The sequence below is a fragment of the Corvus hawaiiensis genome, chromosome Z (genome assembly GCF_020740725.1).
Source record: "Corvus hawaiiensis isolate bCorHaw1 chromosome Z, bCorHaw1.pri.cur, whole genome shotgun sequence".
Classification (NCBI taxonomy): Eukaryota; Metazoa; Chordata; class Aves; order Passeriformes; family Corvidae; genus Corvus; species Corvus hawaiiensis.
The window spans coordinates 29,159,235-29,176,726 of NC_063255.1; the positions used below are offsets into that span (position 1 = coordinate 29,159,235).

A 17,492-nucleotide genomic window follows, 5' to 3' on the forward strand; every position below is an offset into this window, starting at 1 on the left:
CTGCTAAATCAAAATCCTGTCTTCAAATAAATAAATTTGGTAATAACACACTAAGCCCTCCTTATGTGGAATCTAAAAGAGCCTGGTCAGAGTGTACTGCACAAGAGAAGAGCCAGGACTGCAAGACAGCAGGAAACACCTCATGACACAGAATGCATCTCCAGCAGGACAGACTTTACTCAAGACAACATACACAGCAATTCAGCACAAAGCAGTGTGAAACTGCCACCCCTTTGTGGCATCAAGGGTAACTGGGAAGGATGTAAAAAAACAGGGCCATCTGCATTAGACTGTGTACAACCTACCTACTAATGTAAGGCCACAGCTTGACGCAAGCAAAAGAGACAGTAGGTGATGCTCCTTTCTGACCTTGATTCAGCTTAAGTTTCAGTAACTTCAGCAATACAATAATAAAACAACAATTTTGCATGTATCAAAAAGTAAACTCTAAATATATTTATTATTCAGTTATATTTGCTTTTCATTGCACAGATTTGGTTTTTATCCCCATGTTCAACAGCTTCTCACAAAGCTTTTAGGAGTCTTAGAAACTGTTAAAATGATCACTCAAGACTATTTAGGCACAGATCATGAATGCATAACTCTATTTCCTCAAGGTTTTTTCCATGTGAAAGATTAGTGGTTGAAGTTAAGCTCCAAATTGAAATACATTTCACAGTCCACGCTTTTACAGGCATACTGTCTAAAAAAGAAGTTTTGATTAAATAGTCTCACCAAAGCCTAAATGAAAACACCTTCTTTTCCATAAATGCTGAAATCAACACAACCCTAGGATAAGAACCACAGTGACCAACCATTCTCTATGCTAGTCAGTCACAGAATAACAAAGAAACAGTCCTCAAGAGGATGTAAAAATCCCCAGGAAAAGTTACTTTACCTTGGAAATAATTTAAATAATTTATTTTGTATGGAAAAAACGAGCACAAAAAAATGCAGCCAATAAAACACATCTGGTGACAAGGATGTATCCTAGACATATCCCCTGGACCTAGCTGATTCTGTGATTGCTATGTGCCACAATAGAGGTGCAAAGATACAGGTTAAACAGTGTTTGCTCTGCTTGGGTTTAAGACATCTCCATAAGGTCCAGCATTGAGCCAGAGAGCTGGTGCTGAAGGGCACAGATCAGTGTGGCCACAGGGCTCAGGAAGGCTGAGCAGCCTGGGAGGATGCAGGGGGCTGGACAACACAGCTGGCAAGAGGGAACCTGCAGCTGTAGATGGCTGCAGAAATGGGACAAGGTTCAGGCACCTGGGAGCTAAGGAAGCAGCAGCTGCAGGCATTAAGGACAAGTGATACTTCAGCAGCCCTGGAGGGCTGTTCATGACTGGCCACAGCCCTGCAGTCTTACTGTGGTTGACACAACTCTTCTAGCACCATTGCTGAAATGTCTGCAGTGGGTTGGGGGTCCAACTCCCCATTCATCCTTTTAAACCTTCTTGGCAAATTCCCCTGCTGTCAACACTATGCAGCTTTAAATGTTGTCCTCATTTCTCTGAGAACCCCCAACTGACTGCAGCTGGTCTTTGGCAGAAGGAGGGAAAGAAGGCCACTGACTCACAGGACACAGAGACTCTGCAGCTTCTCTGGTGAGAACTAGCCCATACCATCACCCTTTTAAAGTAGGATCCCCCAATGCCGACTCTTCTTTACCTATCACAAAAGTGCCGGCCCTTGGCACCCCCAGTGCAGCCTCCCACTCAGAGTGGGACTATCCCCAGCACCAGGTCAGGGCAGCCACAGCCTTCCCAAACCACCTGGGGGCAGAGCCAAGCTGTGAGGTGAGAGGGGTGCATGAGGATCCCTTTGGAGTTAGAGGTGCCTCTGAAGCTCAGCAGAGTGGACTCCCTGGGCAAGAGGACAGGAGCCACATTGCTGGGCCTCAGGGTGAGCAAAGGATCTGGCAGCTGCCTTCAGTCTCCCATCCTCCTGTCACATGGAGGGGCAGCAGAACAGGTTGTTCCTAGAGGTTAACATGTAGCTTCTCCAGGACCAGAAGAGCAAGAATTTCCAAAGTCTCTCACTAGCATTAACACACAAGTTTCTGACATTGGTGAGCAGGCAAGCAAGGAGAGCCTGAAAAAGCACAGCAAATCCATCAAAAACTGTCTGGTGATGATTAGGGAAATGTGATCACCACAAGCCAGGGAAGTCCATGCTGCCTGAAATATCAATTTTACCCCCAGTAAAAAACCTAGGAGGAGTTATCCACAAGAACTGAAGTCTCCCCCATTTTCCACAGATACAAAGAGCTTCAGGCTAGCACCCTCAGTTATCCTGTGTGTCCATTCTGACATTCATGAGCTCCAGCTTCAGCTGTTTAATTTGGACATCTCTCTGGTTTACCAACAGACGTAGTCGACGGATTTCTTCCTGTTGCCGGAAATACATCTGCAAAAGCTGTAAGAAAGCACACATTTTACTTACTTTACACTAAGAAAACACAGGCTTAACCTAACAATGCCACCAGAGCTGTCATCACTTCTGAGAGAAACATCTAAGGAGGAGGCCTTCAACCAACCTATATATGCCTGACAACATCAGCAGTACTCCTGTTGTCCACTAGATTGGGCTGTGACTGCAGGTGTTCCACAGAAAGTATTTGGAGTCTAAATTCCTAGGTATGCCACATCTCCTTCTCTGACCTTGGGCAAGTTCTCTTTTCTTCTTCCAGTTGGGACTAGCATAGTCTTTCATTTTGCATGCAGCAGAGCACCCAGCTCTACAAGGGCTGCTTCTGTAACCTTGGGGTGCCAGCTCAGAAGCATGTAGAAAAATACCCTTTTTCATACCACTGGGACATTAAGATGCAGAAATTCTTGCCCTATCAAGGTGCAGATGCTAAAATCTTGCAGAGATGAAAGGGGACCTCAGCACAGGTATGGAAAGAAAATTATTCCAGGGTTCCTAAAAGCAAACACATTGCATGTAGTTGAAAATGTCCCTAAGCTGCCAACAGTGGGAGGCTGACAAATCACCAGAGAGATGTACCACTGTGCCAGCTTTCATCACTATACAGAGAGGTGGTTGTCCATGACTAATGACAAATTATGGAGCTGCCAGGACCTTTTCTAGAGCCTGTCCCAGGTGCATGCTGCAACCAGCAGCCAACCTCAATAGCACTGCACTATCAAGTTGTCCCTCAGTAGTGAGCTGCTGAGCCAGAGGCAGAAATAGACCCTTTCTCATGTCACGGTTCACAATACAGTCAGGCAGTTAAGACTACATGGATGCACCAGGGTTACACCCACTCCTTTCACAGAAGTCCCTGCTGCCTCACCAGGCTTACTGACTGCAGCTCTCATCAAAGGGTTATTCTGCATAAACCCCCCCCTTCTCTTCTCTAGAACCTGGAAGTCACAAGGACCTCCTTGTACCCAGCCAGCCACCAGGCAGGTCTGTGCCACAAGAATGCCTAGGAAGCGAGAACGCTGACTGCCCCCTCCTTTCCAGACCCCCTCAGCCGGGGTGCTGCTGGGACACATTTCTGCTTCCCATGTGGCAGCCAGGTCAGGCAGAGTTTTTGCCCCCACAAAGAACAAAGAGCTTGCACTGACACAGGCCTGCAAAACAAAGCCTCCCTGAATTGCCACCAGGTGAAAGGCATCCTTTTGTCATCTGGCTTTGGGCTTCCCCCACAGCCCCAACACTTCATCCCAGACATTCATACCTCATTTTCAGTTTTTGGTGGTGGACACTCAAATATGTCAGAGCCACTGAAGAGGCACATTTTCTTACTGCTTGGCAATTCCTCCTCTGATTTCATCTTTTTTCTGCTATCTCTGATCTCTCCTAGCTTCTGCTTGTCCTCCAGAGACATTCTTCCTCCCTCTTGTTGGCTCAGGTCAGTAACTTTTGTAAATGGCTCTGGGTCAAGACACTGTGGTAAGGAGCTCACAGCTTCAGAGCCTGGTTTTAGGGATACCAGAAGAGGTCCTAGGGAGGGAGGAGACAAGTTAGCACTCACAAACCACATCCAGAAATCAGCTGTAAGCAATTTATTCCAACAACCTGCAGAGATAAACATGGAGGCACTTGACCGGAGCAGCTTCCAGAATTCACAGCCACCAAGTTATTTTAGATTCCAGCCATATTTACTGTGTCTCTCCTTTTCCTTCTTTCCTCTTTCTCTGGCAGGTAACAGGCCAGAGAGCTGGCAGCATCTTACCCAAGCCCTAGTAAGCTGAAGGGCTGGGGAGCTCTCCATGTGCTGACCTTTGTTAAACCCGTTCAGCCATAGTTGTGCTGACAGTGCCGGTTGGGCTGCTGCAGTCAAGGGGTAGATGTCTTCCTGGTATGATTCCGACTGGAAGCAAACAAAAGTCCAGAGTAATCATGTCAGTGAGATTTTGGCTTAAAGAGGTTATATTGGATTGTGGTGGAGAAATGAGTTTATTCCCCTTCAGCACAGGGAGTGTCATGAGCACTCACTGGCACGGAGATAAAGTCTTTTCACCTGCTCTGAGCCTCTCTGCTCCTCACCCCAACTAGGAGACTTGCATCTGAAGGCCTAATTTAATTCATGCCAGTGAGGTCTTCAGACCGGGGGAAGTTGACATACGCCAACTCAACTCCCATGAAATCATGTTCCTCAGAATGAATATGTGGATACAAAGGATGGACAAGTCACAAAGCATCAGCTGATCATCAACTGACAGAAACTGGCCAAGGAGATTAAGCTGGAGGAACACGCCTGGTTGGGAGTTGCAATGAGCATTAGTTCTTTTGGGTCTCTGAATTCAAGGAACTCATACCTTCTTTTCATACTCTATTTTCTGGAAGTAGAGGGCACAGTGCTGCCATTTCCCATGTACCTATGCTCACACAGGAGCTACCTTGGCTAGCTACAGATTCAAGGCCTGTTTCTTTCTCTAATGACACCACCTCTGAGACTTACTTCTACATCACCCTCAGTGCAACGGGTCGTGCCTTACATGCTGCAGAACAACTGTCTGTAACACAACTGTACCCAAGGTGCAGAGACCCATGAATTCATAGTTCCTGTTTTGCCAGGGTGATTCTGCTTCCTTCCACAACGAGATTTTCATGCCACCCAACATCAACTCTCACCCTTCTCCCTCTTTTGTCATTATGTCAAACAGATTCTATTGGAGAAGTTTACAGACAGCTAGCAGACCTGGTAGCATGTCTTAGAAAGTCAAACATTAAATAGAGACCTAACCCCTGAGTAACTCTTGAGTTACCCAGACAGGGTTTATTGGCAGGGCTGCCCCAGAAACTGGCCAGCTATGTCCCTCACGCCAGGAGAGAGAAAATCTCTTGTTCTACCTACTCTCCTGCTCCCAAGAGTCACAGAGAGGAAGCAATGCTCTCATTTTTCCACTGATATTTACCTCAGATATGAACACGACCTGAGGTTGACTTACCCGTCGAGGCACAATCATTGAGATGGGCTCAATCAAGCTTTTAGTTGGGATCAGTTTATAGAAACGGAAAATTTCACAAGCTGCCACATCAAGACCTCTCTTTGGCATCATTCCTGGGGGAAGAGCATTAAAAAATGGAGTATAAATCTCCGTAGGAAAGTTAATGTAATCAACCATGGGAGAAGGGACATCAAACAATGAAAGGAGTCATAGTATCAGCACCATATCAGCATGAAGTCTGCATCCAAAATCCGCTCAGTGGCACAATTACAAAACTAAATAATTTTTTTTTCTGTCAGACCATGTTGTTACATACAGTGTATGTGGTTTTCATGCTAAGCCTCCTGTTCTTTATTCATTCTAATGAGCTCCAAATAGAGTGACCAGAACGAACAGAACTGGCAGGTGATGCCACAGGATTTGAGTATCAGAATCACCAGGAAGGGATTTCAGGATACCTAAACAGCACCACAATAGCTATATATGGCTGAAACACCTTCCAGCCCAGTATCCTCCCCTAATGCTGTCCCAAAACAGAAATGAATATGAGAAGGATGTGAACATCTGTTCTGTCCATTTTTGTTTTAAGGACTGGCTAATCCACACAAGGTCTCTAAGTACCTGATAACCTCAGTGGGTTTCTCTCCCATTAGTTTGTACAGTCCAAAGCTATATCCATGTCAATTCCCTTAACAAAAGATATTCCCTATGCTTCTAGACCTTGTTTCATAGTGCCCAAGCTTAGTTTTCTACTAATACCCAGTGACTTCATTAAGCAGTAGATTTTACATGAAGGCCTGTTGTTCCTTACATTATGCAGTCTAAACTTACAATCTAAACTATTCTAATCTTACAATCTAAACTCCACTGCTCCACTCAGTACTTTATTTTGGTAATATTGAAAAGGAAGTTTTGTGCAATAACCTTAGCAGTACGCTTGATCAGCTGAACAAAGCAGGTTAGGGAAGTAGACGTGATTCACTGAGGCCTTTTAAAAACACTTATACACTTCCTTTTAATGAAATTATTTTTAAAGAGACTATGACAATGAGAAATAATGATGTCATACTGAAGGATTATAAAAACTGAATAATGAGAAGATCCTTACAGTTAAGTTTTAAATAATACATTCCTTTTAATTTTTTTTAAGGCAACCTGCTGGGACAAAATTCAGTGCTGCCAAATATCTGTACTAATTTCCTCTAACAGCAGGAGTGTCCACAGGTAGTGTGGAGGGGTGTTAATGATCCTAGAAACATGTCAGTCTGTAGAGGAATATGACTTACAGAGTGGACCAGAGAAGGTTCAAGAAAGGGCTAACAATATGGTTTGAGGGCTGAAAGCTAAATTCTGTAGCTTGAATTAGTTAAACAGCGGGTAGTACCCAGACAGGTTAATAAGCAAGGGTGTCCAAAGGAGGCGTGGTGACCTAATCACAGTAGATCTATTTCTAAATAGGAAATGTCAGTAAAAAAGGAGGTAGACAACCAATAGACTGAAGGCATTAAGATGTGAAGCATTTGTTACCAGAGATATCACACAGTAGGAACAATGGAAATAGAGTTCAGTGACAAAAATCTTGAAGCAGATTGACAAATGACAAGGACCATTCTCTGCCTTTAAATCCAGACTATCCTCCTTTCCACCTTGACCAGGTATGTGAGAGGAGATGCAGCAGTGAGTGGTAAAACTGCCCAGCCCATGCTCTGCTGGTCCGAAGGGCCCAAGCTCTGACTCTGTAATACCACCTGTGATATATGGGTGACCTGGGCCAAGCTGACTGTAAGCACCTGTAAACCCAGGTGGAGGAATCTGACCCATTCTCTTTTCTAAATGATATTTTAGATAGTCCTAGACTCTGGCAGCCTCTAAAATAAAGAAGCCACAATCCTCTTGAAACATTAGACATGCTGCTACTCACCAATTCCCTTCTGTGGTAAGTGAGAACGATATTCCATCAGGTAGTTCAGGTATGGTTTCTCAGGGCTTATCTCATAGTACCGTATGTTTCCATCACCCTAAAGGCAAAGAAAATCAACATCAGCCAGACTCTGCTGTTCAGCATGAAAGCCTGAAAAGAATTCCTGGCCCCAAAAAGCCATGCAGGATCAACAATGAACCAAATGTTTACCCTAAGATTCCTATACGGGAAGGTTAGCTGTGTACCTCTCCACAATAAACATGGAACATCTGTAAACATGGTAAATGTGGCCCAATGCTGAAGCACCCTCTGCCCCCCTCCCATCTGCTCATATCCTTAGGTCAACACGCTTCAGGAGCATCTTTGACTTCAGTCTGTTGCAACGCCAGCTGAGAGCAGAATCAAACAGGCCTGCACTTGCTGATGTGGAAAGTACTTACCTTTCCCACCACGTAAAGCATGTGTGTGTCAGAGTCATAGACAGGAAACAGTAGTCCTGAGGAGCCATCCAGATCCTCCTCCAGTAAAGGTACAGAAAGGTCATTCTGGGCAGGACACAGAAAAAAGTCAGCTGCAATCACCTGTCAGTCACCTCAAGTCCGGACACCTCCCCTGAACCCCACCTGGCAGTGGCATGTGAACGCAGCTCTGTGTAATGACCCACAGCCCTGAGCAGGGGGCCATGCATAGACTGCTGCAAAGCTCTGTGGGTGGGAAACGGGTGCTCTGTCCCAGGCCTTGACTGAGGGCAGGACATCAGTTCCTACCACTGTAGCACCTCAGGCATCTGATGGCATTTCAGGGTAGATACGGTAACATTGCCTGCCCCTATGTGGGCCAGACCACAGGAGATGAAGGGGCCTTCAGGGTACACCTGCATTGCTGGTGTAAAATTCACACTAAATTTTACTCATGTTCTCTCAAAACCTCTAGTCAAGGCAATACCTGCACAACAGTGCACCACCCACAAGAGCAGTCTGCATCAGCCAAGCAGCTCAGCACTGCACAGTGGGGAGGTGCCTGTTGCAAGGACAGAATCTCCCACTGGATTTTTGCAGGTAAGCCATGTAGGAGGACACAGCATAACACTCCATATGCAAAGCTGGCATGTCTTGTACAAAGCTATCCCTGCACTGCTGAAAGGAGTGATCTTCGGAGGACCAACAGGGCAGACTATGTTGTCCCATGGCTGTTCATCTGGTGATTCTCACATAAACATGTGTGTAGCAGAGGGTTAACACACATTTTGTCCTGCAGAACTGACCAGCTGCAGGCTGCGGGAAGCCAAAGCTTCTGTTTAGATTCAAAGATGGCATGGGTGGATGTGGACCTGAGAAAGAGGCCTGCTGGGCAGGCCCTGTGCCGATCCCTGTTCCTAAGGAGACTGTACATACCTTGCCTCACAGATCTTCCCACTGAGTTTCTAAACCAAGCATGTGAAACCCTAATGTGACACCCATGATGTGTCACAGCACTGCTCAGCATTGTGGAAAGCCTTCAGACAGCAATACAGTGCTTTGCCTCTCACATGTGAGAAGAAGCCATGTCCAAACATAGCCAAAACATAGCAAATCATAGGCTTGGTCTACCAGCTTTGTCTGGTAACAAAGAGTGACAGCACTACAGAGAGACAAAAGATTGTGCTGCATGGCAGTTGATGCAGAGGGACATATTTAGATGCTGACAAAGTAAAAAATCTCACTGCATATGAAACAGTAGATGAGAGCAGGGCTTCACAAGGCTAGCAGCCATCCTGACGGGAGACCATGTCTTGGAAATGACCAATTAAGCACTACCTCAGTACACTACTGTCAGGAATCATCAGAAATCAAAAACACACTACATACTTTTCTTCATTGAGGGCTTCATCTGAGTAGGCTGTGTCTAGAGCTCATTTCTCTTTCCAGCAGCAGGACCAGTTTGCCAGTAAGACCAGTAAGAGCCACGTTAAGTCAGAGCTACAGTAACCACACAGAGGTCCTTTGAACAATTTCTTCTTGTAGTGGGCTGTTGTGGTTTAACCTCAGTCAGCTACTAAGTACCATGCAGCCATTTGTTCACTTCCCCTTGGTGGGATGGGGAAGAGAATCAGAAAAAGGTAAACTCCTAGTTGAGATAAGAACAGTTCAATAATTGAAGAAAAAGCAAAATATAGAACAAAAACAATTGTAATGAAAAGAAAAGGGAGACAGAGGAATGAAACTCAAGAAAAATAAATGATGCACAACACAACCACTCACCACTTGCTGAGCAATGCCCAACCAGTCCCTGAGTAGCAATCCATGGTTCCTGGCCAACTCCCCCCAGTTGAGCATGACGTTCTATGGTATAGAATATCCCTTTGGCCAGTTCAGATCAGCTGTCCTGGATATCCTCCCTCCCGGTTTCTCGTGCACCTGCACACTGGCAGAGCATGAGACACTGAAAAGTCTTTGACTTAGGGTAAGCACTACGTAGCAACACCGCAAATGTCAGTGCGCCTTCAGTATTAAATCCAAACTAAATGGCAGACTTGTGCCAACTACTAAGAAGAAGATTAATTCTGTCCCAGCCAAGACCAGGACATGGGCATAGCATTCTCTTTGCTCTCACAGGCTTCTGTGCTGAAAGCTTCTTCAGAACTCGGTTAGCTCTCACAGCAGTAAGACCTATCACCCCTCAGGAATCTGACAAATCACTTCTGAATTGCTGTTATAAATCAATTCTTATGTATGTGGCAGGTGGAAAAGTTAAAGAGACAGCAAAGAGAGAAAACTGAAGCTGGTATGGTTAAGATTTTTGGTCCAACTCACTTGATCCCATAATGCAATTTGCCTATTATTCCACCAAGATGTTCCAGTAGAGAACAGCTTTTTCATGTTTCCAAGGAATAAGACTTTATTGGCTTTGTGAGACTTGTAGCTTGCTTCCTGTAGAAGAGAAAGAATATTGCATAAGTAAGACAACATCTGTTGCATAGCTACATTTCATGTTACAAGACAACTTTCAGTCACTAACATCTGAAAGATCTGCTCAGCCCAGCTGAACTACAGTGAGCAGGATTTCATGGGCATCTGAAAAAAGTGGCCTAAACTCTTCAGGATCATTCCCAAAAGCTGAATGACCAATCACTGATCATCAAATACTCTGAATTGAAGGGGACACACAGGGATCATCAAGTCCAACTCTTGGCCCATACAGGGATTAAACCCACCATCCTGGTGTTATCAGCACCTGCTCTGACCAGCCGAGCCAATCTCTCCTCCCTAACTATTGATTCACATATTTGCAAGACAGCAGTCTCTAGTAGATGCAGGCAGGACTGTCTGTGTACACAAACCTGTGCAAATGGCTACAAAATGCAGCCAGCTTCACCTAGCCAACAAAACCCAGGCAACAAGAACAACCTTGATCATTGGGACAGATGTACACTTGCATCCACCTGTCCACCTAATCTCTACACTCCCTCCCATCATGTCCCTCAGAAGGCTGCAGGAGGTACCTATGAAAATAATGCCATCCAAGTAAGGTTTCAGGGAGCAAGGATCACGGTATCAAGATGCAAAATCCCTGTTTTCAATAATGACAGGCAGCGTTCCACAGAAAATAGAAGGCAATAGTACCATATAGTGCCTTGGGCAATTCAGGGCACAAGATGCATCATCCTTTATGGCAATGAAGCTACCCAGCAGAGGAAGCACTCCAAGAGGTGAGATCAGCTGTATCATAAACCTCTGAATCCAACCTACCTGTAGGACTGTTCCAGCACGAGGGTCTATCACACGTATCTTCCTGTCCCTGCAAGCAGTGGCAAGGAGACTGCCATCTGTGTTGAATGACATGGAGAGGACCACATCTTTGTGAACATGAATAATCTTCACTGGCTCTGAAAGGACAGCATCCTTGACATCAAGGTTCCAGATCATTATCTGGAGCAAAATTAATAAAAAAAAATCAGTCCTTTGCTGCCTCACACACCAGGGGACTTTGTGCACTCTATTCATTTTGTCATCTTTTCTCTACATGTATAGGTCTTACTATCATAAGTGATTGTTCTCCAGCATTTAAAATAACCAAAATAATTCCTGATACTAACAGCAGTGTATCAGTGTCAGCTCAGAATGTCCAATATTTTAATTTCCTTTGCAACCACATTTTATACATAAAAATAGACAACATCACTGCAGATATTTGCACTAGCACAAACAAAAGTGGATGGCATTGCATACTGTATCCAATTCAGTAAATGCAAAGTGCAGAGTAGACTGAAGTTCATCAGAAGACTGCAAAATTAGACAGTCCTTTTGAACTTGTAGCAATATCCTTGGATTATTGCTACAAGTTCAAAATTTCAATTGAATTCACCATGGAATTTCCCCCTGAAGAAAGCTTCCAAACTCTTCAGTACCATCTTACAGCTTGAAATTAAAATAAATTTCAAACACCCAGCCAAACAGGGTGCTCCAGGAGCACAGACCCACCTTGTAGTCATAGCCAGAGCTGAAGAGGATGTTACCAGCTGTGGGATGCCATTCAATCAGACCAACTCTTCGATTATGCCCAAGGAGTTCTTTCTTCGGAGTAGTGATGTTTCTTTTTAGCAACTGATTGGGGATGTCCCAGATTTTAACCTGAATGGCACAGGATGGGTCTTTGTGAGTTTCCTGAGCGGGAGCTAATTTGGAATTTACCAATAGCTATTACTGCCTTGGAATTATTATTCCCTTTGTAGTGAATAGGAATGTGCCTGGCTTTTTTGTATGCCAGTCCTTGTCATTTGTGTCTCTACTCTTCTGTGGACCTGAAGACTCCTCTTTACCTTCTATCTTCAGACAGCAGTCCTACCAGGGCTTTTTTTAAATTTGGCAATCCAACCCTTAGACCTGGCCAAGCTGTCAGCACAGTTATGGAAAGTTATTCCCAAGGGGAAGAAGTAAACCACTGATCTTGCAGACCTTGCCTCTTAACAAACTTTGAGCAGGAGCCAGCAAATCTGAGTCCCAAAAGATATTATAATTCTATGAATCTACAATATTATAGCAGTGATTGATCCAAGCTCAACCCTCTCCTGCTCTCCTGGCCCTCTTCATCCTGGTTCTGAGGATCCATTCAATGCCACCTGGCAAAGGAACTGAGAATTCCTCTGGTCAGACGACAGCTATAGAAAAGTTTGTCTCACAGAAAGCTGCTCCGGTGCTGAACGCTTTGCAAATGACACAGCCATTTGTCAAAGTACACAGAACAGCACACATGTGGCCTCAGAGTAGACACCCTGAGCAGAGAGACTGGGAAGCACTACACTGAAGTCACTCAGCACTGGGAGTGTGCTGTCTTGTAATAGGTCCACCTACAGCTCTGGGTCCTTCTAGAAGGATGCTGCATGACGACAGAAATGCTCTGCCCTCCTGTGGTGGAAGAAAACAGTTGAGGAAACCTGCAAGAAAGGCTGAACCTATGTGGGTATAAAATGAGTCTTTCTCACACTAACCCTACAAACACAAGTATTTAGGATGCTAACAGATGATTAATCCTTTGGCTCAATGAAAATTACTGTGTTTGTCAAAATTTTTCTAGGTCTTAGCTTGAAGCAAAAGTGAAATGCTCTTTGGAACATAGTTTGTGGAAATCAGCCACACCTGCGCAAGTGTCCTGCTGTTTGGTTGATGAGGATGGCTCCTTTCTAAGCCAAATAAGAAAGGAACCCAAATTCTGTGACTTCCTGGAAAACATCATGAGCACTCTTCTCAGCAGTGTTTCTCCCACTAAGGAATCAAGTCCACCAGAAACATAACAGCTGTAGAGTCCAGCAGTATCCACCTGAACTCCTCCAGCAGTTAGAGAAAAGATTGCACTTTACAGCTTCAACAGCTATCACTAAAGGAATGGGGCTGAGAGAGTAGAAAAGGGAAAAATAGGTTCTGTTCACACTGACAAAAGCTGCCTAGAATGAACCATCCACTCCTCACGCTGTGAAATGGTTGGTGATAAAAGCAGAGAAAAGCACCTGGCTGGAATCTCAGGCTGCATTAAATGGCAGAAATTGCCAGTTCTTTAGTGTGCAGAATAAGCAGGCCTTGGAGTCAGGCCTGCAGGCCAAGCATGAGTAATCCAAGCATGAACAAGCTCTCTACCCTGCTACATCTTGAAGAAAACCTGATAAAATGAAGTAAAAGGCACAGAGTTTTCCCTCTAACCAGAGGGGAGAAGATCTTCAACAAGTTGAATTCTTCATGCCTGACGATTTGCCAAGAGAAACAGAAGGGGTAAGATGATAAGCTCAAACTCTCAGCCCCTAGCCATTTGCACTGGCCTCAGTCCTAAGCCTGCCTCAAACAGCAGTGGGAACTGGAACTCAGTGTTCACAGAGAACATACAATCCTTCCCATGCCCAAAAGTACCATTCTACATGCTCCAGCTACGCACCACAAAAGATAGCTGTAGTATTGCCAGATGAAAAATCGTCTGCACCTGGTGGGCTAACACAATGCTTATTCTTCAAAAACCACTGGCCTATGGAACTGCACAATGCCCATTCTGTAAGAAGGAGAACTGGAAAGCAACCAGCCCAGTTGTGCCGACTTTTACCAGTCCACTGGGCAGTCAGGTATGACTTTGGAGGTCACCAGCTACCAGGGACTACCAAAGAGATCCCCAGGACAGAAAAACGCATGTGTAAAGGGAAGAGAAAATATGCTACTGATTTGAGGGAAATGATTATCATATGTATGTTTATTCAGGGAAAATCAGTGACTATGTATGTAAAATACAGTATCTAAACAGGAGTTTCTTCTGTTGTCAGCATGCACAATATTTCACAGGAGATATGCCCTTGTGCATCTGGCTGAATAAAGAATGTCTGCTTCTTACTGCTATGTTTTAAGGAATTTTTATTTTTACTGTTTTTTCGTAACAGTGGTACCACCAAGGCAAGCTCCAGAAAGTCTGCTTAATGGTGAAGAAACCTCTGAGAAATGTGGGAGAAGTGAAATTTCCATCATCTACCCAGAAGCTTGTGGCCTCTTCAAAGAGAGGCCCAGCCCAGTAAGCAATCAGATGCATCTTTGCACACAAGCCAGAACAGTGCACAGGATCTGTAGCCTTAGAGATCTTCCCAGCTCATCTGAATGAGGCTTGGAACACCCCAATTCAACTGGCCACCTTTGAGCAGGGCTTGGACAAAGTAACCTCCAAGGTCTAGCTACAAGGTATCAAGAAAGACAGTCACCCCAAGAAACACACTGCTGTCCTCGCTGTCGCTGTTGGGGCAGTAATGACACACATGGATAGTGCCTCAGACAAAGGGCAAAAAGCCATTTATTAAACAAAGCAGCCTCTTTTATACACCTTTTGTATGTTATCATTTGTGTTACAGATTCATTGGCTGCTAAACTACTACAATAGACTCCTTGGCTATTATTAACTTCAATATACTACCATTGGCTACCTGTAGCACAAGCATTCAAGCATTCAGTCAAATAACAGGTGCAGATATGTTGCTGTTTTCTCCTTCTACTGTTTAACTTTCATGCTTCTGTTGATACTCCATTCTCATGGGAAAAAACTAATTGTATTTCTTCTCATGAACTTTTCTCACAGTCCTTCTCTAGCCAAAGTAACAGGCCTGAGCCATCATTTTACAAAGGCAACAAGGCCTTCCTTTTGTAAGGTTTTACTTAAATGCCACACCTTGCCACTTAGCAGGTAGAGAGGAGATGTCTCTATGCCATGTCACTGTGCAGAGGACCCCTAAGATACCATTTCCTGGTGCTAGGATGAGGATGGGAGAGTAGTAAAAAGAGAGTACAGTCACAAACAGACAAACTTCCTGGAACAACTTTTGTATTGAGACCAGTGACATGCTCCATGTTTCCATTCTTTAGTCTGAGGAGTGATCCAGTGTCAAGTTTCTGTAGAAAACCAGAAAGGAAAGCTGGGGATAGTGCATTCAGCACCCCCCTAGTGCAAGAAAGATGCTGATAAACCTGTGAGTCCAGGAGAGGCCACCAGGATGCTCAGGAGTCTGCAGCACTTGCCCTGTGAGTGGAAGCTGGCGGAGATGGGCTTGCTCAGCCCAGAGAAGAAACAGCTTCCGGGCAAATTGATAAAAGCCTTCAATACTTAAATACTGAGAAAATAGAGCCAATCTCTGTCTTGAAATGCAGGGTAGGAGGACAGGATACAGCAATTAACTATACTGGAAGGAAAAAAATTCCCCATGGGAGCAGTGAAGAACAGGAACAGGTTGCCTGGAGAGATGGTAAAAGAGACCACCCAACCTTGCCTTCAACACAAATGGTTCTGTGATTCTGTAACTGCAGTGGGATGTTTTGAAGCTTGTGTTCGTTTCTCATATGAGGCTCAAAAGAGTGGCCAAGGCGGTGCCCTCCTGCCACAGGTAAGCCATGCCATGCCATGCTTCCTGAGACAGCATGAAAACCTGGCATACAGGTCAGAAGATAAAATAAGATCTTTACCATCAGTTCAGAAACTGAAAGAAGTCTTCAAAAAAAACCCCAGAGGAGTATCCAAACAAGCAAAGACAAGTCACTAAACAGGAAACACAATCCAAAAATCTTACAATCAAGAGTGACTTTTTGGCAGAACTAAAATGGCAAAGCATGTGAACCAAGCCAGGGCCGGAGAAAATGACAGGAGAAACCTCTCTGATGCTGTACGGCAGAGTGAGAATAAACCCAGTAGGAGAAAGCTCATATGGGATCTCTGGAAAAAAGCATGGTAGGTAGTCAGATGTCCTCATTATCACAGAAGTCAACATCACACTTTTTACAAGACCTCTTGAAAATGACCTTCCAGTAGGTAGATATGAGCTAAATTGTCCCTTACAAATATGACTTTAATCTTTCAATTCCTACAGTGGTGGCATCTTAACCACACTAACTTCAGCCAAAGCTCCCACTGCAGAACTGTATGATGCATATTCCACACTGCAACTGATCCAGAATGACTTCACAGAGCAACTGAGTGCAGGAACAAGCTCAGACTTGCTCTGCAGGGAATTAAACTGAAAGAGCTGGTCCAGATTATCTTGTGCTGAAGCTTTTATTCTAAAGTAAAGATGGAGTTTCATAGAGATTAAACTTGAATAGTCATTCCATTTTAAACTCGTATTTTGTTTTTATCATGCAAATACACCACAAAAAGGCACAAGCCCCCACAAAACAGATCTGCCTCATTGCACTGATTTTGTATCACACAGGTCTGAACTCAAGAGAAAGAAAGGAATCTTACTCTTACCTCACTTCTTAAGTAAGTATGTGCATGTTTTAACATCTCATCTATGGGCCTTTGGTTTCTTTTAATCTCATTCTCCAAAAAGCACATTAGCCAGGTACTAACACAGAGTACAAGGTGGTAAACTTACTGTGGCATCTTCTGAACACGACGCTATTACAAAGTCATTGAATGGGTTCCACTTGATGTCCAGAACATTTCCTTTGTGCCCACATACTTTGGGATAATGTGGATCAAGCTTGCCTGTCTGGAAAAAAAATACAATCAAACCCTAAGGTGAGCCATGGAATTATAGGACATTTTCAAGGCAGCTCCAGAGAGGAACTTCTTTCTGCTTGTCCTCCTCCAAATGCCCTAGGTGCTCTCTGTCTGTTGAGGATGGGTTTTTCCTGTCCCTGCTAGTCAAGTCTTGATGATATCACCATAAAGAAAGGGAGGATTGCCCAGGCCTTCCTAAGTACATGCATGCTGTGCATGCCTACACGCATATTAGAAGACAGTATTAGGTTCAGACAGCAAAATAAAACTTGGAGGAGAAACATCTATGAATGAGTTGAATCTTCAACATTTTTTAAAGATCTGGTGATGGGGGGACAAAGAACAGCAAAATCTCCTTCAGAAGACATTTCCTACAAGCAGCAAAAAAAAAATGGTTTACGTTTTAATTTTAGCCTCACCAGCTAGCATTTATTTAATTTTTAAAGCAAAAAGGTATTTGTGACACAAATTACAAAATTACTAAGTTTTTCTTTCAGCAAGCTATCTATTTCTCTCTGATCGTGTTCAAATCCAGCCATTCACCGAATTCAATCAGCATTCTGGATTTAAAAAAAAAAAAGAAGACGTGTTTAGGTGGCATCTGCAGTGGTAAAAATCCTGCACAAAGTGCCCTAAAGTGTATTGAGAGCCTTGTGCCACATGGGGGCTGTGTT

At 44.2% G+C, this 17,492-nt stretch overlaps 1 protein-coding gene across 1 annotated transcript in view; it reads right to left on the bottom strand.

Moving 5' to 3' along the window:
* Nucleotides 1-422: 422 nt before the first annotated feature.
* CORO2A (coronin 2A) overlaps nt 423-17,492 on the bottom strand; it is a 57,503-nt gene continuing 40,433 nt past the window's right edge. Inside the window, exons 3-12 of the mRNA XM_048291649.1 lie at nt 16,691-16,807; nt 11,790-11,939; nt 11,058-11,237; nt 10,122-10,238; nt 7,770-7,874; nt 7,330-7,426; nt 5,409-5,521; nt 4,237-4,327; nt 3,692-3,957; nt 423-2,421 (exon numbers count right to left, since the gene is read on the bottom strand). Of these exons, the coding sequence (XP_048147606.1) occupies nt 2,290-2,421; nt 3,692-3,957; nt 4,237-4,327; nt 5,409-5,521; nt 7,330-7,426; nt 7,770-7,874; nt 10,122-10,238; nt 11,058-11,237; nt 11,790-11,939; nt 16,691-16,807 (1,368 nt within the window). The 3' untranslated portion in view covers nt 423-2,289. The remainder of the gene's footprint in view (nt 2,422-3,691; nt 3,958-4,236; nt 4,328-5,408; nt 5,522-7,329; nt 7,427-7,769; nt 7,875-10,121; nt 10,239-11,057; nt 11,238-11,789; nt 11,940-16,690; nt 16,808-17,492) is intronic.